Source organism: Salmo salar, chromosome ssa18 (assembly GCF_905237065.1).
Source record: "Salmo salar chromosome ssa18, Ssal_v3.1, whole genome shotgun sequence".
Classification (NCBI taxonomy): Eukaryota; Metazoa; Chordata; class Actinopteri; order Salmoniformes; family Salmonidae; genus Salmo; species Salmo salar.
The window spans coordinates 28782711-28810658 of NC_059459.1; the positions used below are offsets into that span (position 1 = coordinate 28782711).

Here is a 27948-nt window from a genome sequence, read left to right on the forward strand (position 1 = left end):
ACCAATGAGCTATGCCATTTCTGATTGGTCAGTTTATCAGACATTCCTTCCTGTCACGATGACAACTCCAGCCCAAGCTCTCTCTACGCGTGGCAGTGCCTGAGATTAAAGCATCCCAGTAGTTTGTCAAGCATGTATCACAACAGATATTGAGATTATACTGTAGGTTTGAAAAAAGAACAAGAGACTTCGGGGCACATTCCACTCGTCCACTTCCCTACAATGACCACCCCTCCCCAGCCCTCCCCAGCCCTGACCAGCCCTCCCCAGCCCTGACCAGCCCTCCCCTCCCCAGCCCTGTCTTCCCCTCCCCTACCCTCCCCAGCCCTGTCTTCCCCTCCCCTACCCTCCCCTGCCCTGTCTTCCCCTCCCCTACCCTCCCCAGCCCTGTCTTCCCCTCCCCTACCCTCCCCTGCCCTGTCTTCCCCTCCCCTACCCTCCCCTGCCCTGTCTTTCCCTCCCCTACCCTTCCCTGCCATCCCTTCCCATCCCTTCCCTCCCTCTCCAGCCCTGCCCTTCCTAGTCCTGCCTTAAGGATGTATTTAATTGTAAATAAAATGAAGCACTTTGTTCTGTATATTGTTAATTTATTGTACATATTTTTCCCAAGTTGTTGCTTTATTGTTGATATTTTCTTTAAAACTTTTGTAATTAAAAAAGTATAATCTACAACCCCCTATTATATTAATTTATTGAGCATGCCCATCACCCATTTCACCTCCATTCATTTCAAAAGTGTTGAATTAATTTCAGAAGTGTTTAAATCAAATGCATGATTATTTCTTATATTCCCCCTGTGTGACATATAAATCACCAATGTTCAGCAGTGGTAGGCTACAACACAACCTGAGTCTTGTTACATTGTTCACTTGGGGATCTGATAACCCTCTGGGCCAAATTAACAACAAGAGAAAACTTTTCATTATACTCTTCCTTCACACCTTTCTCAATTACGCCTTGACAAATATCTCCTCTTTATTTCTGCCCCTCGTCCATGTAATCCTCAAAGAGCCTCTCCTAACGCCCTGGAGCTCAGAACTTTCTTTACAGTTTAATACTAGTTTAATTAACTTTGTCTAGACAGAGTGCATGGTGGGAAGGAAACACGAAGAAGACAGACAAGTTGCCCTTAAAAATTCTTAAAATCACCCACCCCGCCTCTAATTTTGTATGCTAATCTCCTTTTTACTCTACCCCTCCTTCGGAATGAGTGGTGAGTTCGGACAAAAACTGTTAGGAAAACTTGGTGGAGTTGCCTTCCTTCTCCGTGAACTCGCCAGTGGCTTCCTGCTGGCTGTTTCATTCCTGGGCCCCTTCAGCTTCCTCGATTCACCTACCTTTCTCTACTCTAGGGCCTTCCTTTGCTTGATTTAACAATGAGCGTCGAGCTAATCAGCCCTCTCGGAAATGCGCCACTGCTGAGCCACTTAATCCCCTCTCCTCTTCCACTGGCTCAATGGACCGCCGCCTTCAAAAGGGCTTTGGGAAAAGGTTTTGCACGGATTCACACTGTTCCCTCAATACAAGTTAGTTCAAGTATTGTGCCCACAACAAGTGGGTTTGATAAACAAATGCTTGCCAGGGTGGATACCCACCCACCATCCCACCTGTGGTAGCCTAAAGAGGGTGCCAGGGCTGGGGGAAGACGGTAGCGCATGGCAGCCCGACAGGGCCCTCCAGACAAGGGGACCTGAAAGAGGAGATTAGGAGCCCCTATTGAGAGTAGGGGCAGTTCATTTCTGCACCCTCATCTTTCTGTCCAATAAAGTGTCAAGGAAACACCTTGTTGACATATTTTTTATGAAATAATGACCAGAAACTCAGAGACAGAACACACCCCTCATTAAATGAGCCCTGTTGGCTGGATGGAGCTAGGGGGTGGCATGCCCAGCAGAGCAATTCTCTGTAATCACTATTCTGTGCGCATATAACAAGAATATTTGTGCAAGTCTCCCATTGACATCAATACATGAAGGTAGGATTTGGCCCTCGAAAGAGTCACCATAAATGTTATGCTGAGGTCCAGTACAAGATCTGGATTGTGTTCATTAAGGCACTCAACAGAACATTTTGTAAATAGGTTGTGTTTGTTAGGGTATGTAGTGGACAAATTTTCAAACGTTTTGCAACCGAAAATGAAACTGAACCTTTCTTATTGGAAAAGTCCATGTAGTCCCTCGCTGTTTCAGTCTGTTTTTTTCCGTTTGGTGACCAATGAAACCGGCCCTGCTGACAGAGACACTGCCTGCAGGAGTGGAACTGTGGGAAGAATGAAAACCCCACACAGCAGCCGACCCAACCGAACACTTTGAGTTGGTTAACACACACACACACACACACACACACACACACACACACACACACACACACACACACACACACACACACACACACACACACACACACACACACACACACACACACACACACACACACACACACACACACGCATGTATATGCACTCACACAGCTGAGCCAGAAGATGTAAGTTTAGTAGATCATACAGCTATGAAGACTCTGGCTACTTCTGGACTAGGAGCACCTCAGGGTCCTAAAGCCTAAAGCTGTACAATAGCACTGCACTGGCTGACCCTCTCAACCTTGCCTCACACTGCACCTAATCACCTAATCACACGCTCAACATCGTCGGTCTACTAATCACCTGTCCTGGCAACCCCCATTACGCACACCTGTCAACCCCCATTACGCACACCTGTCAACCCCCATTACTTATACCTGTCAACCCCATTACGCACACCTGTCAACCCCCATTACGCATACCTGTCAACCCCCATTACTCACACCTGTCAACCCCCATTACTCACACCTGTCAACCCCCATTACTCACACCTGTCAACCCCCATTACGCATACCTGTCAACCCCCATTACTCACACCTGTCAACCCCCATTACGCACACCTGTCAACCACCATTACGCACACCTGTCAACCCCCATTATGCACACCTGTCAATCCACATTATGCACACCTGTCAACCCCATTACGCACACCTGTCAACCCCCATTACGCATACCTGTCAACCCCCATTACTCACACCTGTCAACCCCCATTACGCATACCTGTCAACCCCCATTACTCACACCTGTCAACCCCCATTACGCACACCTGTCAACCACCATTACGCACACCTGTCAACCCCCATTACTCACACCTGTCAACCCCCATTACTCACACCTGTCAACCCCCATTACTCACACCTGTCAAACCCCATTACTCACACCTGTCAACCCCCATTACGCCTACCTGTCAACCCCCATTATGCACACCTGTCAACCCCCATTACTCACACCTGTCAACCCCCATTACACACACCTGGACTCCATCACTACCCTGATTACTCCCCCTTTATCTAGCACATTCTTGCATCACTCTTCAGGCAGTATTGGTTCAGTTTTCATGTCCAGAAGCTTCTCTTGTTTTGTAACTGTCGATGTTCATTATTATTAAACTCACCATCTGCACCTGCTTCCTGACTCCCCGCGTCTACGTTAAAATCACATTGATGTCTGGAAGAATTACTGTATGAAGAAATTAAGGAACTTTACGTCAAGCAACGTACAGGTAACTGCCAAAAATAATGGAAACACTTGAGTAAATGAGGGATACAAAGTGTATTGAAAGCAGGTGCTTCCACACTGGTGTGGTTCCTGAGTTAATTAAGCAATTAACATCCCATCATGCTTAGGGTCATGTATAAAAATGCTGGGCAGGCCCTTATTTTGGCTACCATGGCAATGCTAACATCCACAGGGAACGAGTGGTCCCTGAATGGTTTGATGAGCATGAAAACGATATAAACCATAATGTATGCCATGACCATCTCAGTCACCAGATCTTAACGCAATTAAACACTTATTGGAGATTCTGGAGCTGTGTCTGAGACAGTGTTCACCACCATCAACAAAACACAGAATTGTGGAATTTCTTGTGGAAGAATGGGGTCGCATCCCACCCAATAGAGTTCCAGACACTTGTAGAATCTATGCCAAGGTCCATTGAAGCTATTTTGGTGGCTTGTGGTGTCCCAATGCCCTATTAAGACACTTTATGTTGTTTTTTCCTCTATTTTGGCAGTTACCTGTACATGGAAATGCTCTGGGAAACGTTATAGTTGTGTGTGGTGTAACTTCAGTTGGGCTATCATACGGCCACGGTGTGTGTGGTTTTTCTCTCTCTCTCTCTCTCTCTCTCTCTCTCTCTCTCTCTCTCTCTCTCTCTCTCTCTCTCTCTCTCTCTCTCTCTCTCTCTCTCTCTCTCTCTCTCTCTCTCTCTCTCTCACACACACACACACACACACACACACACACACACACACACACACACACACACACACACACACACACACACACACACACACACAAAACCAGTGCGAGACAAGGTTAGGTTCTCACACAAACACCTATGTTTCACATGCAGAATGCAGCGTGCAACACGGTTCACACACAACAGACCTCCCTCCAGAGAGTGAAGCAAACTCTGACCTCAGGTGCTGAACTTCCGCCTCCTCTCCTCCAACACTCAGAGGGGTTAGGGTGGGGGGGCTGGTCCTGCCAGGTCCAGTTTGCTCTGAGGCATGAGCCTGAGGTGGCGGAGAGGCAGAGGTGACACTGCCGGGGAAGAGGGAGAGATTAAAGATCCACTCTCTCTCACTTCCCGGAGGGTCAACAGATTCTGCAGTTCTGGTGGCACTGGAAGCAGAGGGACACTGGCAGATAGAAAGCAGAGCCAGAGATGTCAAGGGATTGGCAAACTGTCTTCAATTATGGTTTCAAACATTCCATGACAATATCATTTTATTTGGGATTCATTCTAGAATATGTCTGTCTTGGAACTTCTGCTCGAAATTCCAGTTTTTATGAATGTACTTAAAGACTATAACTATACTTATCTTAAGATGAGTGAACAATCATTCAGTTTTACACATAACAATAATTTAACATTTCTCTGTCAACTTTCCTTTTAAAATAAACCCTTTATACACTGCATACTGCCTATCTCTTACAGCCGTTGTTTCAATCTCAATCGGAAAAAGAATAATAGACAGATAAGAGAAAAATGACAATTTCGCTCAAGTGATGATACAAGGCATGGAAAATAGGACAATTACATTTAATGCCTCCTGGAATCTCTAACTAATAGGATTGTAGGCTTAGTCAATCTGGACACACAACACCCAGAGAGAGAGAGAGAGAGAGAGCAAAGCCAAATAAAAGAGAAGAGAGACCAGGAGACAAGAGAGAGAGATTCCATGAGAAGAATGGTTTAATAACTACTATTGCTATTATATTGTTCTGTTTCTGATCTGCTATTGTTGAGTTGAAGGTACAACAAACAGTAAACCTGCCTTGCAGTAAAAAGCTTGGTGTGGGGTATCAGCAGGATAGAGATGTGCACCCCTGTCTCAGCACAGCAGGGTGGCCAGTCAATCCCTTTACTGTGAGATCTGTGGGGAGAAAGGGAAAAGAATGGGAAGAGAAGAGGCATGGATCAGATCCGCTCACTGCTCAGAGCAGGAAACATCGAGCATGGGAACACACCAGGAGGTCATCATCAGTCGAATGGTGCTAATAGACAGACAATGAAGGAGAAGGAGAACAGAGAGGACAAGCATACCCATAACATGATGCTGCCACCACAATTTTACAACCTTGCATTCACTCCACATTACTGGCCAGCATGACAAGTGAAAAGAAGGAAGTCTATTTTAAAAATACATTTAAAATAATCAATTACGTTTGCAAGAAGGCCCTTAAGTAATACTGCAAGACAACATGGCAAATAAATTAACTTTTTGATTAAAATAAAAACATCAGGTTTGGGTCACATCCAGTGAAACCCTCTGTATTTTCAAGTATTGTGGTGGCAGCATCATGTTATGGGTATGCTTGTCACTGTCAGGGACTGGGGAATTTGTCAGGAGCAAAATAAATACTAAAGGAGCAAAGCCCAGGTAAAAAGTAGGAGGGAAACCTGCCTCAGTCTAACCCTGGGATAGTTTTATTTTCAATGGGACAATTACACACATTTGAATGCTAAAGACACACCAGAATGGTATTCCAAGAGGCGTTGAGGGTTTCTGAGGGGTCCAGCTTCAGTCCTGACTTAAATTTACTTGGTTTGCATAGTCGATTATGGCAGCCCCTAGCACCTCTCTGATTCAGAGGGGTTGGGTTAAATGCAAAAGACACATTTCAGTTGAATACATTCAGTTGTACAACTGACTAGGTATCCCCCTTTCCTTTCCTTTTCTTTCATGATGCTGTCCATCAATTGTTCCCAACCAAATTTACTGATCTTGAGCAATTTTGTCAAAAACAATGGATATAATGTTGTCCTAAGAGTTGTGCGGAGTTGGAAGAATCTTATTCAAAATTATTTGCAGCTGCAATTGCTGTAATTGCTGCCCAAAGGTACTTCCACCAAGTCTGGGGTGTGAAGATATACACAATCAAGATATCTTTGTTTTTCCATTTTTTATGAATTTGAATCTTAAAAAATGTCTAGACTTTTTCTTTCACTTTGAAAATGTGGAGCAGTTCACTTTGAAAGTATAATTTATTCCCTATTAAGAATAAATCGTTGTAAAAAGACTCCAACATCCGAATCATGGAGTGTTCTCCATGCTCCTGTTCGGAAGGCGGTACCGGTGCATCAAGGCTCAGACAAACAGACTCCTAAACAGCTTCTATCCCCTGGCCATAAGACTGTTAAATGGCTAACAACTACTGCTCTCCCTCTCCCACAGACTATCCACACTGACTCTATGCCCATCCACAGGTCTCTACCCAGTCAGACACAACCTAAGGTTCTGCTACAATTATTATTGATTAGATGTATTACACCATTACGCTGCTGTCCATTGATTATTGATTGCCATTACCATTAGTATTTATATATTTAACCTGCTACTAGTCACGATTACTCCTGTATACTTATATATATATATATTACCTTAAGTATTTACAGTTGTCAGGCGTGTGCGTACTTGTGGTGAAGTCAGGTGCAGGAGAGCAGAGAATTGTGAACAGGCGCACACTTTATTTCGGCAGGAGAAAGATTACAGACGGACGCAGCTGCGTCAAAAACCTCCAGCCAACAAAGCAAAGTGTAAAGCGTGCAAAAACAGTCACAAAACATAAATGTTTAACAATTCAAACAAGCTTCGTGAAAATAAAACGGAAATAACGAACGCCAGCCTGGCGCGTTACAAAACACGTAACACACAAACAATATCACACAAAGACATGAGGGGGAACAGAGGAATAAATACATGAAGTGTGATTGGGAAATGTAAACCAGGTGTGTAAAACAAGACAATACAAATGGATAAATGTAAAATGGAGTTGCGATGGCTAGAAAGCCAGTGACGTCGACCGCCGAACGCTGCCCGAACAAGGAGAGGAGCCGACTTCGGCGGAAGTCGTGACAACAGTACTGTCACGATAGTCGAAGGGATTAGACCATGGCGCAGCGGGTTGCGTGCTCATCATTATTTTATTTATAAAAAAAAAACAAGAAACAAAGAAACGACAGTACGACAGTTTCGCAGGCTATCCAAAACAGCAATGCAAAAAACAACTACCCACAAAGGGACAGGTGAAAAACAAGCTCCCTAAGTATGACTCTCAATCAGAAACAACGATGTACAGCTGTTCCTGATTGAGAGCCACACCAGGCCAATAAAGAAATACACAACATAGAAACCCTAGAATACAAAACAAGAACATAAAGCAAAAACCCCGGAACACATAAATCCAACACCCCTCTACATACACACACACACCCCGAACCATATAAAACAAATACCCCCTGCCACGTGACAGTACCCCCCCAAAGGTGCAGACCCCGGATGCACCTGACAACAACCCCAAAAAGAAACCCCTAAACTAAAGGGAGGGAAGGGAGGGTGGCTGCCGTCACCGACGGCTCTCGTGCAACACCCCCCCCTCCCCAAACCTCCTTCGGTGGAGGTGGCTCAGGCTCAGGCCTAGGTCCACTCCCTGACCAGTCCACCCCCACTGAATACCTTTGCCAGAGGCCAGTCCCTGAAGACCCTGGACTGTCCTCTGGGAGCTCCGGACTGTAGGCCGACTCTGGGAGCTCCGGACTGTAGGCAGACTCTGGGAGCTCCGGATTGTAGGCAGACTCTGGGAGCTCCGGACTGTAGGCAGACTCTGGGAGCTCCGGACTGTAGGCCGACTCTGGGAGCTCCGGACTGTAGGCAGACTCTGGGAGCTCCGGACTGTAGGCAGACTCTGGGAGCTCCGGACTGTAGGCAGACTCTGGGAGCTCCGGACTGTAGGCAGACTCTGGGAGCTCCGGACTGTAGGCAGACTCTGGGAGCTCCGGACTGTAGGCAGACTCTGGGAGCTCCGGACTGTAGGCAGACTCTGGGAGCTCCGGACTGTAGGCAGACTCTGGGAGCTCCGGACTGTAGGCAGACTCTGGGAGCTCCGGACTGTAGGCAGACTCTGGGAGCTCCGGACTGTAGGCAGACTCTGGGAGCTCCGGACTGTAGGCAGACTCTGGGAGCTCCGGACTGTAGGCAGACTCTGGGAGCTCCGGACTGTAGGCAGACTCTGGGAGCTCCGGACTGTAGGCAGACTCTGGGAGCTCCGGACTGTAGGCAGACTCTGGGAGCTCCGGACTGTAGGCAGACTCTGGGAGCTCCGGACTGTAGGCAGACTCTGGGAGCTCCGGACTGTAGGCAGACTCTGGAAGCTCCGGACTGTAGGCAGACTCTGGAAGCTCCGGACTGTAGGCAGACTCTGGGAGCTCCGGACTGTAGGCAGACTCACTCGGTTCCGGACTGTAGGCAGACTCACTCGGTTCCGGACTGTAGGCAGACTCACTCGGTTCCGGACTGTAGGCAGACTCACTCGGTTCCGGACTGTAGGCAGACTCACTCGGTTCCGGACTGTAGGCAGACTCACTCGGTTCCGGACTGTAGGCAGACTCACTCGGTTCCGGACTGTAGGCCGTCTCACTCGGTTCCTGACTGTAGGCCGTCTCACTCGGTTCCGGACTGTAGGCAGACTCACTCGGTTCCGGACTGTAGGCCGTCTCACTCGGTTCCGGACTGTAGGCCGTCTCACTCGGTTCCGGACTGTAGGCCGTCTCACTCGGTTCCTGACTGTAGGTCGTCTCACTCGGTTCCGGACTGTAGGCCGTCTCATTCGGTTCCGGACTGTAGGCCGTCTCACTCGGTTCCGGACTATACACTGTTGCCGGATGCTCTGGACGGGGTACTGTTGCCGGATACTCTGGACGGAGTACTGTCTTCGGACACTCTGGACGGGGCACTGTCGTCGGACACTCTGGACGGGGCACTGTCGTCGGACACTCTGGACGGAGTACTGTCCAGAGTGTCCGAAGCTGACGCACTGGAAGCCTAGTGCGTGGGGCTGGTAGTGGAGGTACCAGACTGGAGACACGCACTTTAAGGCTAGTGCGAGGAGCGGGAACAGGCTGAATTGGACTGACGCACTGGAGGCCCGGCGCGTGGTGCTGGTACTGGATATACCGGGCCGTGGAGGTGCACTGGCGGTCTCGATCGCACCTCCTGCACAACCCGTCCTGGCTGGATGGAACTAGTAGCCCTGCACGAGCGAAGTGCTGGTACAGGGCGAACTGGGCTGTGCAGGGGCCTGATGGTTGCCGTGCGTAGAGCAGGCATAGGGTAGCCTGGACCTAGGAGGCGCACCGGTGGCCAGATGCGCTGCGCAGGCATCCTCCTACCAGGCTGGATGCCCACTCTAGCACGGCACTTGTGAGGGGCTGGGATCACTCGCACCGGACTGTGCGTGCGCATGGGCGAGATCGTGCGCATTTCCGCATACCTCGGCGCTCTCCACTCCATACGTTCCCCATAATAAGCACGGGGAGCTGGCTTAGGTCTACTGCCTGGCCTAGCCAAACTACCCGTGTTCCCCCCCAAAAAAAATATTGGGGGTGCTTCTCCGGCTTCCTAGCCAGCCGTGTTCCCCGGTAGCGTTCCCGGTCCTCACCAGACTTCCTCCATGGACCCTCTCTGGCCAGAATCTCCTCCCAAGTCCAAAACTCCCTACAGTCCAACTGTTGCTCCTTCCTCCGCTGCTTGGTCCGTGTTTGGTGGGAGATTCTGTCACTGTTGTCGTAGGGTTGAGACCAAGACGCAGCGGGAAAATGTACACTCATCTTCTTTTATTAAAGTGAAGAAGGAAAAACACCAAAAACGTATACAAAACGAACTTGACAGTCTTGTCAGGCACACATAGCTAAACAAGAACAATCTCCCACAAAATACTAACACAAACACATACCTATTTATAGGACCCTCAATCAGAGGCAACTAGAAAACACCTGCCTCCAATTGAGAGTCCAACCCCCAATTAACTAAACATAGAGATACAAAATAACTAGACTAAACATAGAAATACATTAACATAGAACAGTGCCCAAAACCCGGAATAATAAATCAAACACCCTACTACTAACACAACCAGCCCGAACCACATAAAACAAATACCCCCGCCACGTCCTGACCAAAGTACAATAACAAATAACCCCTTTTACTGGTCAGGACGTGACAAGTACTGTATATATTCCTGCTACCAGTCACTTTTCAGTCCTGTTTACATGTATATCTTATTACCAGACACTTTTTATGTATAAACCCACCTCAAACCACTCCAGTATCCCTGCACAATGAATTAGTTACTGGCACTGACCTGTCTATACAATACTTGCATTCTTGTTTCTTTAACTCTCATCATAGTTCTTGTGTTGTTATTATTCAGACTTTTATTTTTTATTCTATTTTCTATTATTATCTATATTATTATTATCACTGCCATGTTGGAAAGAACTCTCAAGGTAAGAATTTCACTGTGTTTTACACCTGTTGTATCCTGTGCATGTGGCAAATAAACTTTGAAACTTGAAGTTTTACAGTACAAAATATCATGTGGTATTTATGGCAAAATAATTATTAAAGGCCCCCTCCTCAATTCCTAAAAATATAAAATAGTGGGCCTTTAAGGTGGTTGGTACAAAAGGTACAGAAACTGGCCAAAGTTACACAGACAAAGTAAAGAAACTGTAGCCTTGATCAGCTGGTCAGATGACTGAGCAAAGTCAATGGTGTGCAATACAAATAGAATGCTATCTTCAAAGTGTGACCATAGAGTTTACCCAGGGGTCAATGAAGTAAGAGGTTACTGTAACCAATGTTTAAATATTGACAGACCATTTCAAAAGTATTTGTCTCTCCCCTCCACCTAACACACATGCATACAAATGCATGGACAGACTCACTCAGACACGCACTCCTGTACAGACGTCACGCATGCACGTGCGTACACACATCTACAGTTTACACACACACACACACACACACACACACACACACACACACAGGGTTGGGTAGTAATTTATTACATGTAACAAGTATTAATAATAAAAATCATATTACAAAAATGAAGTAACTGCCAGACACCTTTTGAAAAAAGGTGTAATCAGATTACAGTTACATTAATACAGTGCATTCGAAAAGTATTCAGACCCCTTGACTTTCTCCAGATTTTGTTACGTTACAGCCTTATTCTAAAATGGATTAAATTGTTTTTCTTCTCATCAATCTACACACAATACCCCATAATGACAAAGCAAAAACAGGTTTTTAGACATTTTCGCAAATGTATTAAAAATAAAAAACTGAAATATGACGTTTACATAAGTATTCAGACACTTTACTCAGTACTTTGTTGACGCACCTTTGGCAGTGAATACAGCCTTGAGTCTTCTTGGGTATGACGCTACAAGCTTGGCACACCTCTATTTTGGGAGTTTCTCCCATTTTTCTTTGCAGATCTTCTCAAGCTCTGTCAGGTTGGATGAGGAGCGTTGCTGCACAGCTATTTTCAAGTCTCTCCAGAGATGTTCGATCAGGTTCAAGTCCGGGCTCTGGCTTGTGTTGTCTTGGCTGTGTGCTTAGAGTTGTTGTCCTGTTGGAAGGTGAACCTTCACCCCAGTCTGAGGTCCTGAGTGCCCTGGAGCAGGTTTTCATCAAGGATCTCTCTATACTTTGCTTCGTTCATATTTCCCTTGATCCTGACTAGTCTCCAGTCACTACAGCTGAAAAACATCCCCACAGCATGATGCTGCCACCACCATGCTTCACCGTAGGGATGGTGCCAGGTTTCCTCCAGACGTGACACTTGGCATTCAGGCCAAAGAGTTCAATCTTGATTTCATCAGACCAGATAATCTTGTTTCTCATGGTCTGAGAGTCCTTTACGTGCCTTTTGGCAAACTCCAAGCGGGCTGTCATGTGCCTTTTACTGAGGAGTGGCTTCTGTCTGGCCATTGTACCATAAAGGCCTGATTGGTGGAGTGCTGCAGACATGGTTGTCCTCCTGGAAGGTTCTCCCATCTCCCCAGAGGAACTCTAGAGCTCTGTCAGAGTGACCATCGGGTTCTTGGTCACCTCCCTGACCAAGGCCCTTCTCCCCTGATTGTTCAGTTTGGCCGGGTGGCCAGCTCTAGGAAGAGTCTTGGTGGTTCCAAACTTCTTCCATTCAAGAATGATGGAGGCCACTGTGTTCTTGGGTACCTTCATTGCTGCAGAAATGTTTTGGTACCCTTCCCCAGATCGGTGCCTCGACACAGTCATATCTCAGAGCTCTACAGACAATTCCTTCGACCTGGTTTTGTTTTTTTTCTCTGACATGCACTGTCAAGTGTGGGACCTTATATAGTTATATAGACAGGTGTGTGCCTTTCCAATGTCCAATATATTGAATTTACCACAGGTGGACTCCAATTAAGTTGTAGAAACATCTCAAGGTTGATCAATGGAAGCAGGATGCACCTGAGCTCAATTTAGAGTCTCATAGCAAAGGGTCTGAATACTTATGTAAATAATGTATTTCTGATTTTTATTTTAAATACATTTACAAAAAATTCTAAAAACATGTTTTCTATTTGTCATTATGTGGTATTGTGTAGATTGATGAGGAGAATATGTATTTTAATCAATTTTAGAATAAGGCTGTAACATAACAAAATGTGGAAAAAGTCAAGGGATCTGAATACTTTCCGAAAGCACTGTAAAGTTACCGTCAACAACTGATTACATATTTGATTACTCAATCTAATCAGGATGTGTGCTAGAAGTGTTCGCCTAAAACATAATAAAATAGTTGTGCTGTGCTGTGCTGAGTAAGCCAGACATCTTGGAAGTCACCTTTCAGTGGAAATTCTGTTCTAATCTATTTGAAATCTGATGCCAAATTTGCTTTCGACAGAACCATTTTGTAACCAAAACTTAAGACCCGCATTTACTGAGACCTCATTCATCCCACATTTCATCAGGATCTTTGTGTCCTGTTCACTTCCAAAGCACTGGGATGACATACAGTATAATTTGATTTCTCTTTAGAGAGGGAACTGATTGGTGTACAGCATAAACTTGAGGAGGCAGAGATGCTGACTAACCAAGGAAGTAATCCATAAGTAATCCTTAAATTACACATTTCGAGTAATCCAATGAATTATGTTACTAATGACCTTTATTGTCACGTAATCAGTAACTGATTACATTTTTAATGTAATCCATCCAACCCTGCACACACACACACATAAAGAGAGATGAGCAAAGATACATAAAATGTATGTTATTTGCACCGAGTTTCAACTCAGAATCCTATAGTCTATGGGCGAATCTCATTTCAAGATTTCAAGTGAATGTAATTTGGAATTGTTTGTATACACTGTGATGTCAGAAACCTGAGCAAGATCTATTTTTCTGACAGTTTTCGTTCTAATCAAATAGCAGTACTCTGACGCCATCTGATGGATGTGTGCGAAGTTGCTCTATAGCAGTTAGTCATTCAGTACACTAGATGTCGCTGTACTCTCATTCTGGGTACTACACCTCGCTTGGTATTTCCCTTCCAAAAACATTTTCGTCGTTTGTTTTTATGCCTGTCACTGCCGTTCTTATTATACCTCAGTGGTCACGGCTGTTTACACATTTGACTGGTGCTAGCAACCACTGAGCTTTGGAAGCTTGTAGGCTCGGTGTTTAATGTATTGCATCGGGAAAGAAACAGACAATTTATGCATGGCAATGTTGTGAGCAAACACGTAGCATAAGTCCTAAAGAAGAGGTGTCAGTATCTCGAGTCAAGAGAACATCCTTTGACAGCGGGCGAGGGGAAATCTTGGCTTGGGTTCGGTACACCGGCATGGCAGCGGCAACAGTGGTCGAGAATGATCCGACGGCGAGCGAAGGCGGTGCCGCATCATTCTCGGAGCCGGAGGTCCACAGCCCTATCTGGAACGACTCTCAACTTCGAAAGTATCCTTTCCAGACCAGACCGATTCCCAGACTCTCTCACACGGATCCTAGAGCTGAGATGCTCATAAACAACGAGGTAAAGTGACAGTTGACATGACAATTAATTTGCTGTCATGTTTTTGTTCAAGTCTGATAGCTAGCTCAAATTAAGTAACCCATTGTATTTGTCAAATGGGCCTAATACAACGGGTGTATACTTTACCGTGAAATGCTTGCTTACTAGCCCTTCCCAACGATGCAGTTAAAAAACAATAAGAACAATTAAAAATAGTAACACGAGGAATAAAATATACAAGAATGGAGCTATAATATACAGTACCAGTACCAGATCAATGTGCAGGCCGGTGTACGAGGTATTTGGTGAGAAACAAAAGTAATTAGCTAACGATAGCTATATGGCTAGCTGCTACATTGTCAAATAATGTTAATCAACAAGTATTTTGTCTTGCACACACCACCTGCTTGTATCCTGTATGTTGTTGGTAAGATAGCCAATGTTCTCTCAACTGAATCAGCTGCCTGGCAAGCCAGATAACATGATTTTGACAGTGGTTCTATTTTTTTCAATTTCACCTGTTTTATCCAGGCTTGTTCTGCATGAATCAAATCTCATGCAAGAGAGACCCTACTTCGCTGGGTGATAGTGGACAAGTCCAGTGTTCTTCCAACCTGGGCCTGGGGTCCTTCGTATGGGGTGTTATTCCAATTTATCATGGCAGGGCTTGATGATTAGGTGAAACAGGTGTTTTTGACGCTGGATTGGAACACAAGTTTGGCTGTAGCCTAGGTTACAACCCCTTGGTCCCCAGAACCAAGGCCAAAGAACACTGGACTTGACAAGTCTGCATGGCATGACACTGCAGTGTAGATAATCAGTTTGCTGGTAACACACATCTTGCCTACCATTGACTATCTTATTTTCCTAGTTAGCCAATGAAGCAGATTTTTTTTTCTTCTCCTGTCTGATACTATTTGTAAACCAGGTAATCTGGACCCCTTGTTAGTAAGGTCCTCTCAATGTACACGTGCCACCTCCCTTGCTTTATGTTCAATAAAAAAACATGTCATGCCTCCACTTGAATGCTTCTCTCCAAAAGTCAGTCGGCATTTACTACATCTGATATGACATGGATTCCCATGAAATCATATCGACTGGTTGATCTCTAACTTGGCCTACATCAGAGGAATGCAACAGTCACACCCTGTTATAACACTGAAATGCACGTACCACTAAATAAATCAGTATTTCTCATATGACTGTCTTTTGCATCCATTGATGTGCCTTTCTTTGAAATATGATTATACAATTCCAGAGATTAGGCTACAGCCTGGAAGATCAATGCTGGCTGTTAATATTTGGCATGCTGGCAGCAGGCATGGTACTATGGATGCATATTGGATATCTAGGCTATTACAGTGTAACTAACTGTTGACATAACAGTGAACTGTAGTGAATTATCAGTTATATGTCCCATACACAAAGCTAGGCATTGTGCATGGCAGACATAACTGTTTTGTGTGCTGCGTGATCCATCTGCAAAGTAAACTTTTTCTGCATGCAAATCACAGGTTTTATTCCTTGGTCTTTATTCAGCTATTTTTATAGGAGCAGTTGACTGCGTGATTCAAATATTTTTGTATTTTTTTGGGGGGGGGGGCGTGTGGCATAGAATGGTTGTGTTCCACTATTATGACCTGTGGTGAACTCCCGGTGAACTCAGATGGGAGAGGGAAAGAGAGGATGAGGATGGGGGGGGGAGAGGAGGGATTGAGTTTTGACCAGACACAGCAATGTTGACTAGGAGGTGAATGAGCTGTATAATTCAGATTTACCGCGCGATAAACAGTAGTGTACCCGCGCGATAAACAGTAGAGTACCAAATAGAGTAGACCAACAATTTGCTGTTGACATGAAATTAGTTGAATAGCGTCTTATTGACCCAAGTTAAAAAGTCAAACAACATAGTCTGTTGAAATGGAGCTAACGTATCCTATTCATAATTCATTCAGTATATTTTGCCTCTTGCTTCCGCCCTGCTTGCTGTACGGGCTTCGCTAATGAAATGCAGTGCAGCGGCGCAGCGCGCATGTGCTACACAGCCTACGTTCCAGTAGTCACGTAGCACTTGCCACTTGTGTCCAATGGGACCATCAATCGCTCTGCTTGCCAGCAAACCGCAGTGTTGTTGATACACATGGCCAATGCAGGCTCTTCCTATTCGCCAGAGACAGGTGTGCCTTTCTTTGCTACGTGCCAAAGGATCATACGTATAATGTATTAAAAGCTATTAAATATTGATGAATTCCCCATGCATTTAATTTGGACTTACTATAGCCGAACTATTCAATGCGTCAAAGGAAAACGGATTAGATGTATATTGATATTTTATGGTCTGGTATACCACGGCTGTCAGCCAATCAGCATTCAGGGCTCGAACCACCCAGTTTATAATGATATTTAATGCATATAACGTTAGGCCTATCACTATTAGGAAAACATGTTAACAAATTATGTAAAAAAGTTGAATACTTTTTGTATAATTTAACCAAAATTGTTGCTTGCTTCAGTGCTATATTATAAGGAATAAAAAGATCAAAGTATATGCCGTCTTTTTCTAATCTAACAAATCCTCCTTTTTGGGGGGGGGCTTCCAGGAACCTGTGGTTTTAACAGACACCAATCTAGTGTATCCGGCTCTCCAGTGGGACATCCCCTACCTGCAGGAGAACATTGGAAACGGGGACTTCTCTGTGTACATCGCGGAAAACCACAAATTCCTCTACTATGACGAGAAGAAAATGGCCAACTTTGAGAACTTTGTACCCAAGTCTCGACGGATAGACATGAAATTCTCGGATTTTGTGGAGAAAATGCATAAAACGCAGGAAGAGGGAGGAGATGAGAGGTAATGTTTTTGTGTAAATGGCTATATTAAACCATCATCTGAGGGAGGATGATCTGCTGTTTGTTCTGCTGACCTGCTGCAGTAGAGCTAGGTCCTTAGGGACAGTTGATGAAAAATATTAGAGACATTTTTATCAGTGCTGAATATGAGTGAAAGTAATATACAACTTCTCTTATTTGAGTCACAAAACATGTGTAATATGGACAGAATCAGATGAAATGCTATCCAGTCTAGGTGTTTGCGTTGCAGGAGTGCTGGGCATTGCTCTTTAGACGAAAGTAAAATGTTGAGTGAGTCAAATTAAATCTAATGCAGGAACTGAAATAGCTAGCTGTGGAGAATGACTAAGCATTTACGTATAAGGCATCTTGGGAACACTTTGTACCACTCTCACCTGACTGAGTTGCTTGGCCTGGGAGAGAGAGCGACACACGCACACACATATCACTTACTGCCCTGAGCCCCTTCCTTAGAACTAATGCTTGCTGCTTGTGTCTATGTACTGTAGATTTGATCAGTTCAATTACGTTTTCTGTCACATTATATAGTGGTGGTTTTGTGCAACGTTTGTTGCATGGCATTACTGTTTTCTAATTGAAATCATTCTTTGTGGTTTGGCAAGGAATGCTTTCTTCTGAGCCGGGTTGAACATTTTCTATTGGCAAGACAAGCTTTCATTTCCGGATGCATGTACACTTGCTGAGTACACTTGACTCCTGATAAGTGCAAACTCTGTGGAAGTGCATTGCATTTCAACTGTCCCTATTCAATTGTATTTCTCTTCATTCCTCTGTATATCTGTGTTAACCACTGGGCTTACAGCAGTATATTCACTACAGTTCCAACCCTTTTGCTTTTATCAGTAGTTGACTCTACAGTTACAGCATTACCCCTTCTTTGGACTGTTAATGACAGTGCCATACAGGACAGTCTTATCCTTTGTGTCTCTATCCACATTGTGCTCCAACTAGCTCCAGGATCACTGTACTGCAGCTCCCTCTGTGGCTGTGCTCCTTCCAAAATATGTGCAAAGCAGAAGATCCATTTCTGTCTCATCAGATGGTCTAATTCTATTCTGTTCATCCTCCCAGGGTGTACCTGCAGCAGACACTGAACGACACAGTGGGCAGAAAGATTGTGGTGGACTTCCTGGGTTTCAACTGGAACTGGATCACCAAGCAGCAGAGCAAGAGAAACTGGGGCCAGCTCACCTCCAACCTGCTGCTCATAGGCATGGAGGGTAAGAGACCTAGCCCTGGCCTATAGGCATGGAGGGTAAGAGACCTAGCCCTGGCCTATAGGCATGGAGGGTAAGAGACCTAGCCCTGGCCTATAGGCATGGAGGGTAAGAGACCTAGCCCTGGCCTATAGGCATGGAGGGTAAGAGACCTAGCCCTGGCCTATAGGCATGGAGGGTAAGAGACCTAGCCCTGGCCTATAGGCATGGAGGGTAAGAGACCTAGCCCTGGCCTATAGGCATGGAGGGTAAGAGACCTAGCCCTGGCCTATAGGCATGGAGGGTAAGGAACTAAGGGGTTTATAGGAATGAAGGTTTAGCAGGGTTTTCCCCAGGATGTTTTAACAAGGTTGGTGCTGCTGGGGATGGGAGGCCTGGAAGGGGTCAGTGCCTCCCTTGGGACTCAGAGATTTTGGCGTTTTCCTGCAGTCTTGGTCCATAAATGATAACAAATAGTTGCTTTTTAAAGGTACAAAATCAGCGCCGCTTTTTACATTCTTTGGGGAGAACCCTGGTAAGGAAGGGACCCTGGGGCTTTTAGGCATGGGACCATGGGCTAGCAGGTGATTTCCCTAGTCCTATTAGACAAGGAAATTATATACAGTATATCTACAATGTGGGTGCCATATATCGCTGATGGAAAGAGTGAACTACCCTGTCTCAATGTGCAGTGAAATGCCTTGTGGAAAGGGCATTAAGAAAGAAATTCACTCACCTTCATTTCAGCTGAAATTAGCTTAAGGGCATTGCTCCTCCAGAGACAGACAGGTAATCCTGTGATCTGCTCAATGTTTGTAGGCAACGTGACGCCAGCCCATTACGACGAGCAGCAGAACTTCTTTGCACAAATCAAAGGTTACAAGAGGTGCATCCTGTTCCCTCCCGACCAGTTTGAGTGTCTCTACCCCTTCCCTGTTCACCACCCCTGTGACAGACAGAGCCAGGTAAACCCTACTTTCTGATGTCATTTATTTGACCATTTTAAAACAATCAACCAGACGTGGATACAATGCAGTCATAGAGGATAACACATCAAGGAAAACGTATTTCCATTGTGGTCCCTTTAGAAACCGGTGTTTGATTTGATATGCAGTGGATTTTCTGTTTCTCAACTGTTTCTGTTTGTTTTTAATTCATCTTACTAACAGCAAGTTTACTTTTGCCATTTGTAGGTTGACTTTGAGAACCCTGACTATGAGAGGTTTCCCAACTTTAAGAATGTGTCGGGCTATGAGACTGTGGTGGGCCCGGGAGATGTTCTCTACATCCCCATGTACTGGTAGGAGCTGCTTTACACTGTTCTACCTAGTATTATGTGTGTGGTGGGATCCCATGTACAGTACAGTGTGTATTGGTAAGAGTCGTTCTGTACCGAGACTGAAAATAGACTGATTTTGATGCTGTTTTCTCACTGAGGATTCTGTCGCTGCAATGTCAACACTGTGGCATTGTGGAACCAGACTGGTCAGTTTGACCTGTCGGTGACATTGTAAATGATCTGATAAGTCTGCTCTGTTTTCGTTTCATGGCTAATTCAGGTGGCACCACATTGAGTCCCTGTTGAGTGGTGGAGTGACCATCACTGTCAACTTCTGGTACAAGGTACTGAATGTGCTCACTGATATATGCCAAAATGTATCACCATGTCAGTATCATCTTTACTACATTCATGTCAACTAATGTTGTGGCACCCTAAAGAAGGCACTATTACGGTCAAAATATTGGTGAAGTGAATTGAATATCTTTGCATTGAAAGATAGATTTCTCACTGTGCTCTCTTCGCTAATCATTTTTAATTAGCTTGGATCACCTTGATACATCCCTTACTAATAGAAATAGTATTAGAGGACATGTTATATTTCTGTCCTCACTAAATGATCTGTTATTCCCCCAGGGTGCGCCCACGCCCAAGAGGATCGAGTACCCACTGAGAGCTCATCAGAAGGTGGCCATCATGAGAAACATAGAGAAGATGCTGGGGGAGGCACTGGGAGACCCACACCAGGTACTGGAACTGGACAGATGAGGAATATTCTGATGGGATTTATTTATGGGAGATCTAGTCTGGTATGTTAAAGCAATTGTACACGAGAGGCCGTGGGTTTTGACTTTTTTAGCACGTCTGTGTTGCGGTCGTAGGTACGAGGCGAAGCCCACCCATCACAATGCTTGTTTTGACCAACCCGTTGTAGAAACCTTGGTTTTTTTGTATGCACTGGCTACTTTAGCCATATCTGTCATGACAGCCATAATGTCATATCTGGGCATGACAGCCATAATGTCATATCTGGGCATGACAGCCATAATGTCATATCTGGGCATGACAGCCATAATGTCATATCTGGGCATGACAGCCATAGTCAGAGTTGGCTAAACCCAAGAACAAACATATCTGGACCAGGTTGCCAAAGATCCCATAGACTCACTAGTTCCAGAACTAGAACATGACTAAATCACCTAATTTCTAGAACATCAAATGACATTTCACAGCTCTGAGATCCCAATGAGATTCCATTGAGATGAAGATTCTGGCTGGTTCCATAACTAGAACATGACATCAGATGAATGACATTCCATTTGGCGGCTCTGTATTTAGTTGGTCCTGTAGGAATAGTGCAGAAAGCTTGCCATGCCCGGAATCTTACGGCTCCGGAACGCTGACCCTGATAGCAACCCAATTACTGTGAATATTTATGGTCTACCTGATTTAGCACAGAGTGAATGGAAGAAGGGGGATGTGTGGTACAGCACAAAGACTAGAGGACAGGACACTCAGTGAAACAAAGCTATAGCTACAGTATCTCACCTAGTAGTAGGCCCTAATAGGTTTTCAACAATGGACTTGTTTTAGTGCGATTGTATTTTAATGCATCAATGTGCTTTCTGTTCTGTAGGTTGGCCCTTTATTGAACATGATGATTAAAGGCCGATATGACCAGGGATTCAGCTAGAGGTACTGCCTCAGAACTGTCTGTGTGTGTATTTGTGTGAGTGAGTGTGCGTGCCCAGGTCTGATTGTGTGTTTGTAGGTGAGCATGTGTGTGCACGTGTTTGTGCATTCGGACTGTTAAGCTAGCAGTGACTTGGCCAATCAGCCATTTTGACTGTTTTTATTGTCTGGGAGCCATAATCATCACAACTTCAGCCACCAGTGGGAAGACAATAGTGGACAACGGACCAGCCATGGAGACCCACATTCAGTGTGCTGTCAGAGAGGGATGATCTGTGTAAACTACACAATGTAGAGTTGTGGTATTTTAGAGGGAGTGGAGTGATAGGCAACCGCTGTAGATGTCAAAGAATAAACCCCCAAACACCCTCAAAGTGGAAGTTGCCCATAATTAACCACTGATGCAGGGTCAGATATTGGACATTTTATAATCACACCCAATAGGATTGGGGTTGGGAAAATCTGATCCTAGATCTGTAGTTGGGGGCAATTTCTACCTTGAACACTAAACAGATGTGTGTGTTGGGTGGTTGTTAGTCATAACCAACAAGATACTCCCTTCGTCTATTTAACCGCTCCCCTGTCATTACAGTTTGTAACCATAGCAACACACCTGCAGCTTGAATATTAAATGGGGAATAGCTGTGTAGTAACTAAAGTAGGCCTGCTTACTTTGTGACAAACTTCTCAATTAATTTGCCACACATGCACCCTGAAAGAGATATATTCTTGTTGTTCTGTTGACTAGGTCAGTAAGCTGATTTTTGTTTCTGTATGATTGCTGAACATTTCTATGTTCTAGCTGACAAGATTTTCTTTGATGGTGTGTTTTTGTGTACATTCAGGCATAACTGATTTTCTGTTGGTGTGTTATTTTTGTTGTTGTAAATCTGTTATGATACATGGTACAATTAAGTTAATGAGGATGGGCTTAAAAGTATTTAAACTAATTTCAATTGCAGCTGCACAGTAAAATAAGAATATATTACACCCAACATGCTTCCAGTGGAATGACTGAAGACATCTCACCAGTTTTGCTACTCAAATGCATCCTAAAACAGGGTTTCCCAAACTCGGTCCTGGGGCCCCCCCTGGGAACACGTTTTGGTTTTTGTCCTAGCACTAGCTTAATGATGAGTTGGTTACTTGAATCAGCTGTGTAGTGCTAGGACAAAAAACTAAACGTTCACCCAGGACCGAGTTTGGGAAACGCTGTCCTAAAAAACAGTTATGTTTTGCTCCGGTAACAGTCACACAATACGCTAACCCTATATTCATTTAAATTCAATATAATTTAAAATATATTCTACTTGTAGTTATTACAACAGTATTTCTTAGTACTCGTACCAAGACTGTACCTAGTGGATGGCGTGCGTGCGTGCGTGCGTGCGTGCCTCTCCAATCTTACACTTCCCCTACTGTTGCTGTTTTTTCTCATTTCTTTTTGGAAGGATGTCAAAGTGTGTGTAGAGTTCAGTTGAATTCCGGTTGTTATTGTGCCATTGTCAAATGTTTCTAGTGAACACTTCACTTCAACAGGTGCAGTTTAGAGCACAGGACTAATTTAAAGCACATATTGTCAGTCCTAGTGCTGTGTGCCAAACCAGGTGTGTCCTTACAGGGTTGGGGCTATTTCAATTTGGTCAATTCAGGAAGACAACAACTGTAATTTCAATTTTCCTCAATGATTTTCTGTGAGGAAAATGTGGAGTTGGAATTTTAGTTTGCTTTCTTAATGTAAACGATGTTCAGATAGTTGTGTGTGTGACATTGGTTATATTCACTATTTGACTTGATTTTAAGCTGCATCATATTCATTTGTTATTAAAACTAATGGCCTAGTTAAACCAGACTGACCACGGCTGTGTGAATAGTGAACGCAGCATTCCGTCTGATTTAACTAGTAGGCTAATATACTAATGCTGCATGTTCAATTCCTACACCTTCAGTGACTGACAAAACATTTCTAGAGGAGTTTCTATGTTCTAGCCATGTGTATTATAATTATTAGCATTTTCCCAACAGCATGTATTGTACTCCTCTGGCTTTCCCCCCCAAAAAATATGGAATCCATCAAGCGGAATGTTCATATCTTATTGTTTATATTTAGGCTAATATTCTAAGAATGTTAATGTCCATCAAGCGGAATGTTCATATCATATTGTTTATATTTAGGCTAATATTCTAAGAATGTTAATGTCAAGGGAGTGTATGCTTGATTGTTGATAGTATATCAATATTGTTGATGAATAGACTAGTTCTTCAATGAATTATTATTTGACAGTTAAGTCTGAGGTTAAATTGCTCTCTTCTGTGTATTTGTTTCTCCTACCTGTGTGCCTAGCTTGGTTATGACATGGCTCAAGAAACAGCAAGAACAATGATATTTTTATTTCATTTTTGCATTATGTAGCTTTAAATGCAAAACCTGAACATGGTTAAATAAACTCTTTGCTGTGTTTTTTTTATTTTACAAATACAAAACAGTTTTCTGGGTTCCTGCACTTGTATGATTTGAGTTTGTCTGCTGTATGTATTTTGCACTGATTTCAAAATGACTGCTGAACAAGGAGTTATATTGTTGTGCTAGTGGCTTTGTAATAAAATCAAACTTTTTTGATCAAGTCCTTGTATCAGTCATCACAGCGGTTTGGTGTCAAATTCAAGTATGTCACTGTAGAGATTCATTGTGAGGAAATAGACCAAAGGATACAGCTATAGCACTGGGAATGTTTAATATACTAATATCACAATAAGTTCGCAGTATTGTACACCAGCAGTAATGTAAAATAGAGAATTTTCTTTAAACACATTTGACGTTAATGTAGAAATTAGTTTTGAGGGATGACTAGTGAAATTGTCTGATTATTTGAGTCTGACCATGGGAGATTCTCAATTGGGAAAAAGTCCTTCCTCTCCTCTGTGACCCGGAATCCAGTAAGGGGTTGGCATATGTTGGAGCGTGTCAATTTGTTAATAGGTCAACGAAGGAGTTTGGCTCCTCTCCTCGACTGCCACCTCCGGCGAAGGATGCTCGGGTGTATCCTACCGCAGAAGTGTTTTGAAATCAGCCACACCTCCTTTGAAACAACTATTATTTTCTCAGAGGGGAAAAGCATGTACACATTTAAAAATGATACAGTACTTATTTATCCTTTTATCTATAAAATGTCTAGCACAACTAGCATTTTTAAGCCACATGTATTTTGGAATTCCACCTCTAAACATAATTTTCCTGATGACAAGCACATTTATTTCCTGTTTTCATCTCCTCGACTCAAAGGAGGCGAGGAGAGGACGCGAGGAAATCTAATTGAGATTCTTCCCATTTCCTCCAGCCACTTCAAACTTGCCAGATTGATGTCTTATGTATCCATCGGAAAGCACAATATCACCATCTGCTGGTCTGTCCTAAGGTTAGTGTGTTCGTCTTTCATCTCCGACTGGATTCGAACCTGGGTCTTCTGCGTTCCACAAGGACAGGAGAATGGAATGGACTCTAGCTACATGTGTATTTATCCTGCTCTTTTTAACAGACAATGTGATTCCACCTCTGTAAATGTAATTTGCCTGATGACAAGTTAATTTATTTCCTGGTCTCCTCGCCTCCTCTCCTCGAAAAGGTGGCAAGGAAATCCAATTAAGATTCTCCCCATTTTCGTTAGGCATTTGCTTGGGGAACTAATGCAAGTCTTCAATAAATTCACATGCTGATAAGGTGCCATTTCCAGCTCTAAGTAGACGTAGATTAGGCTTATTGCCTGGTCCAAATCACATCAGACACCCTGGAGTTGCACGGCTCCAATTCCACATCTTCCCAGTGTCAGCCCATCTTGTATATCTTTAATTAGAGTGTGTGAAGGGAGATAAACACACAAACATTATATTACAAGCATACAATAATACTCTCAATTGGACAATCGATAACAGAGAACATAAGAGATTACTTTTTACACTTCAGTCTGGTTCCCAGATTCCAAATTGAATAGTTGGTTCTCTGCCCCAAATGATGATGCTAGCGAGGTTGTTTAGCTGTAAGTTATGCGGTAGACTTGGATTTGGTTGGACCATGGAGTTAGTTAGAGAAACTCAAGGGAGGGTTGGACCATAGAGTTAGATAGAGGGCGCAACACTGCATCTGTTCTATTATGGCATCTATGAGACCATAGGCAGCGCCGTCTCCATTTTGAAGTATTCCATTTTCTTCTTCTACTACTTTATGAGTTGGTAAACAAACTGAAAGGGGTGCATACTGCCACCTGAAGTGTGTTGTCTGGACAGGTATAAAGCCAAGGTTGGCAATATGCTGCCACCTGCAGTTATGGAATGTTGGTATAATTCATTGGCTGATCCGTCCTGATGACCTGGATGGAATTGTGTGATCCTTCCTTAACCCATAGGAAGTTCCACCCAGTTGACTACTTAAAAATTGTGAAAGTCCTCCATGGCGCTGCCCATGCTAAAACAGGCTTTTGGGCACTAGAGTCCTCTATTTATCTCTATGAGTTGGACATAGAGATCCTATAATTCACTATGAATACACTGTGTGTGTAGTAGAACAGGTATGAAGGAGAACCACTAACGTCACTCTCTGGTCTCACTCAGATGCAGACAGCACACTGCCCTCTCATCCTTGCTGTGCACCACCTCAGAGCAGGCGTGAGCCTCGATCCATACGGCCCGGCTCCGGCCTGTCAGTCGTTTCAACTCGCTCGCCAACGATATTCCTTTCCGCCGATCCTCGCGAACAGGTCTGAAACAGTCTTCACGCTGAGCTGTCTGAGGACATTGAAGCCGTCAATTATGGCCAGCTACTCCAGAGAAATAACCCCAATTTTGGTTATTACAAAATAGTGGGATTTGTTAAGATTTTGAGACATTTGCAAACTGTTCTTTTGATTGGGTTGGTCTTGCCATCTTAAACACAGCAAACATTTTTACCTAAACATATTTACAGTTACTGACAAATTCAATAAATGTGGCCCATGCAGGAAATCTCATACATTTGGCTGTCAACAACACTTGAAGTATCTCTCTCACCCGCACGCACGCGCACACACACACACACACACACACACACACACACACACACACACACACACACACACACACACACACACACACACACACACACACACACACACACACACACACACACACACACACACACACACACACACACACACACACACACACACACACACACACACACACACACACACACACAAAATATGTCCTCATCCTATATCCTCACCTCTTTTCCCTGAGCCTGCTCCCTGAGTCTGAGAATGAACTTCCCCTGTCCCCTCCACCTCCCCTGGGCCTGGAATACACATTCCTGGTCCAGAAGGATCCTCTGGGTGGGTCTGGCAGGGAGCCTGCGCCCCAGGGGCTCCTTGACTACCTCCTCTATCAGAATGTAGTCACTGGCGTTGCCCGCTGACAGCAGGAGGCTGGACTGTCTGGCTTTCCTCAGTGTCTGCAAGTGAAATGGAGATCAGGTACACGGTTAAAGGCACGATCTGTAATTATAACAGCCTGCCCCTGCAACTTTGTTTGTTTGGTAAGTAATGGGGTAAGGGAAATGTAACCACTCCCGTGACTGACTCCCATATGCTTACCTGTTGGATGAGGTCATTGCCTGTGATGTGCCTGGGAGCTCTGAGGGTCACTGGTGATTGGTCAGGAGACACTCCATGTACTTCCACCAGAAAGGAATCGTCCTCCAGTCCACAGCTCACCTCCATCTCCTCTATAACTGGCTTCTCGTCATTCACAAGCTGAAACAAAGGTGAATATTAAAGGTAGGGTTAAGGTTGAGTCTTTTTTAGAGACATCAACAACAGTTCATTCATATCTGCAAAGAATGGCATAATTGGCGCATTCCACACATACATTGAAAGGAACAGGGTCAGTTGCAGTGCAATGCCACCAGAGCAGGTTTTGGGGTTGAACAAGCTGAACAGGTTGAGTAGATCAAATAAAAAAATGTCCAATATAATTTGAATTCTAGGCTCTGAAGCAACAAAATTGAAAAACTGTGCAATGACTTTACTAATTGGAAGTCATACATTTGGTCATAAGAGAACGGAACAGTGATTTTGAGTAGGTTGAAATACAACCAGACCTTTTCTCTCGTTTTGAGGCATACTCTGCCCAGGTAGCCTTCGTCAGGGTTCCAGCTCTCGACAACCCTGAGTATCTCCTCCTCAGGCCTGATCGTCCTCTGCAGGAGAGGCTTCCGAACCTCCCCCCTCTCACCCCGAACCTCACCCTGAGCCTCCCCCCTCTCACGGGGCAATGCCACCCTCTCTTCCATCAGGAAGTAAGAAGAGAGGGAGACTAGAGTAGAGGAGGAGAGGGATGGAAGGATCTGGGAGGCAGATATATATATAGAGAGAAAGATAGAGATTAAGCATTATATTGCTGCAATTGCACTGTTGAAATGAATCTCGAAGCTCCAAATGATCTTAACCCCCCACCAAATGTGTAGA

At 44.4% G+C, this 27948-nt stretch overlaps 2 protein-coding genes across 10 annotated transcripts in view; one reads left to right on the forward strand and one right to left on the reverse strand.

Annotated features, from left to right (window-relative positions):
* The first annotated feature begins 13987 nt into the window (after positions 1 to 13987).
* Positions 13988 to 24078, forward strand: hif1an (hypoxia inducible factor 1 subunit alpha inhibitor). Its single transcript, XM_014155109.2, has 8 exons — positions 13988 to 14437; positions 17017 to 17267; positions 18359 to 18507; positions 19303 to 19448; positions 19677 to 19783; positions 20043 to 20106; positions 20399 to 20509; positions 21399 to 24078. The coding sequence occupies exons 1-8, from the start codon at positions 14249 to 14251 to the stop codon at positions 21453 to 21455; spliced, it is 1074 nt and encodes a 357-aa protein (XP_014010584.1). The 5' UTR covers positions 13988 to 14248; the 3' UTR covers positions 21456 to 24078.
* Positions 24079 to 24172: 94 nt separating this feature from the next.
* The window catches only part of LOC106577205 (1-phosphatidylinositol 4,5-bisphosphate phosphodiesterase epsilon-1), a 34435-nt gene continuing 30659 nt past the window's right edge, over positions 24173 to 27948 (reverse strand). For 7 of the 9 annotated variants that reach the window (XM_014155104.2, XM_045700997.1, XM_014155105.2 and 4 more), the window contains 5 exons: positions 27582 to 27827; positions 27076 to 27234; positions 26709 to 26933; positions 26038 to 26233; positions 24173 to 25295 (listed from right to left, as the gene is read on the reverse strand). In XM_014155104.2, the coding sequence (XP_014010579.2) occupies positions 26039 to 26233; positions 26709 to 26933; positions 27076 to 27234; positions 27582 to 27827 (825 nt within the window). In that variant the 3' untranslated portion in view covers positions 24173 to 25295; position 26038. Of the gene's footprint in view, positions 26234 to 26708; positions 26934 to 27075; positions 27235 to 27581; positions 27828 to 27948 lie in introns of all 9 variants that reach the window. The other 2 variants (XR_006760416.1, XM_014155107.2) reach the window with 2 other exon arrangements.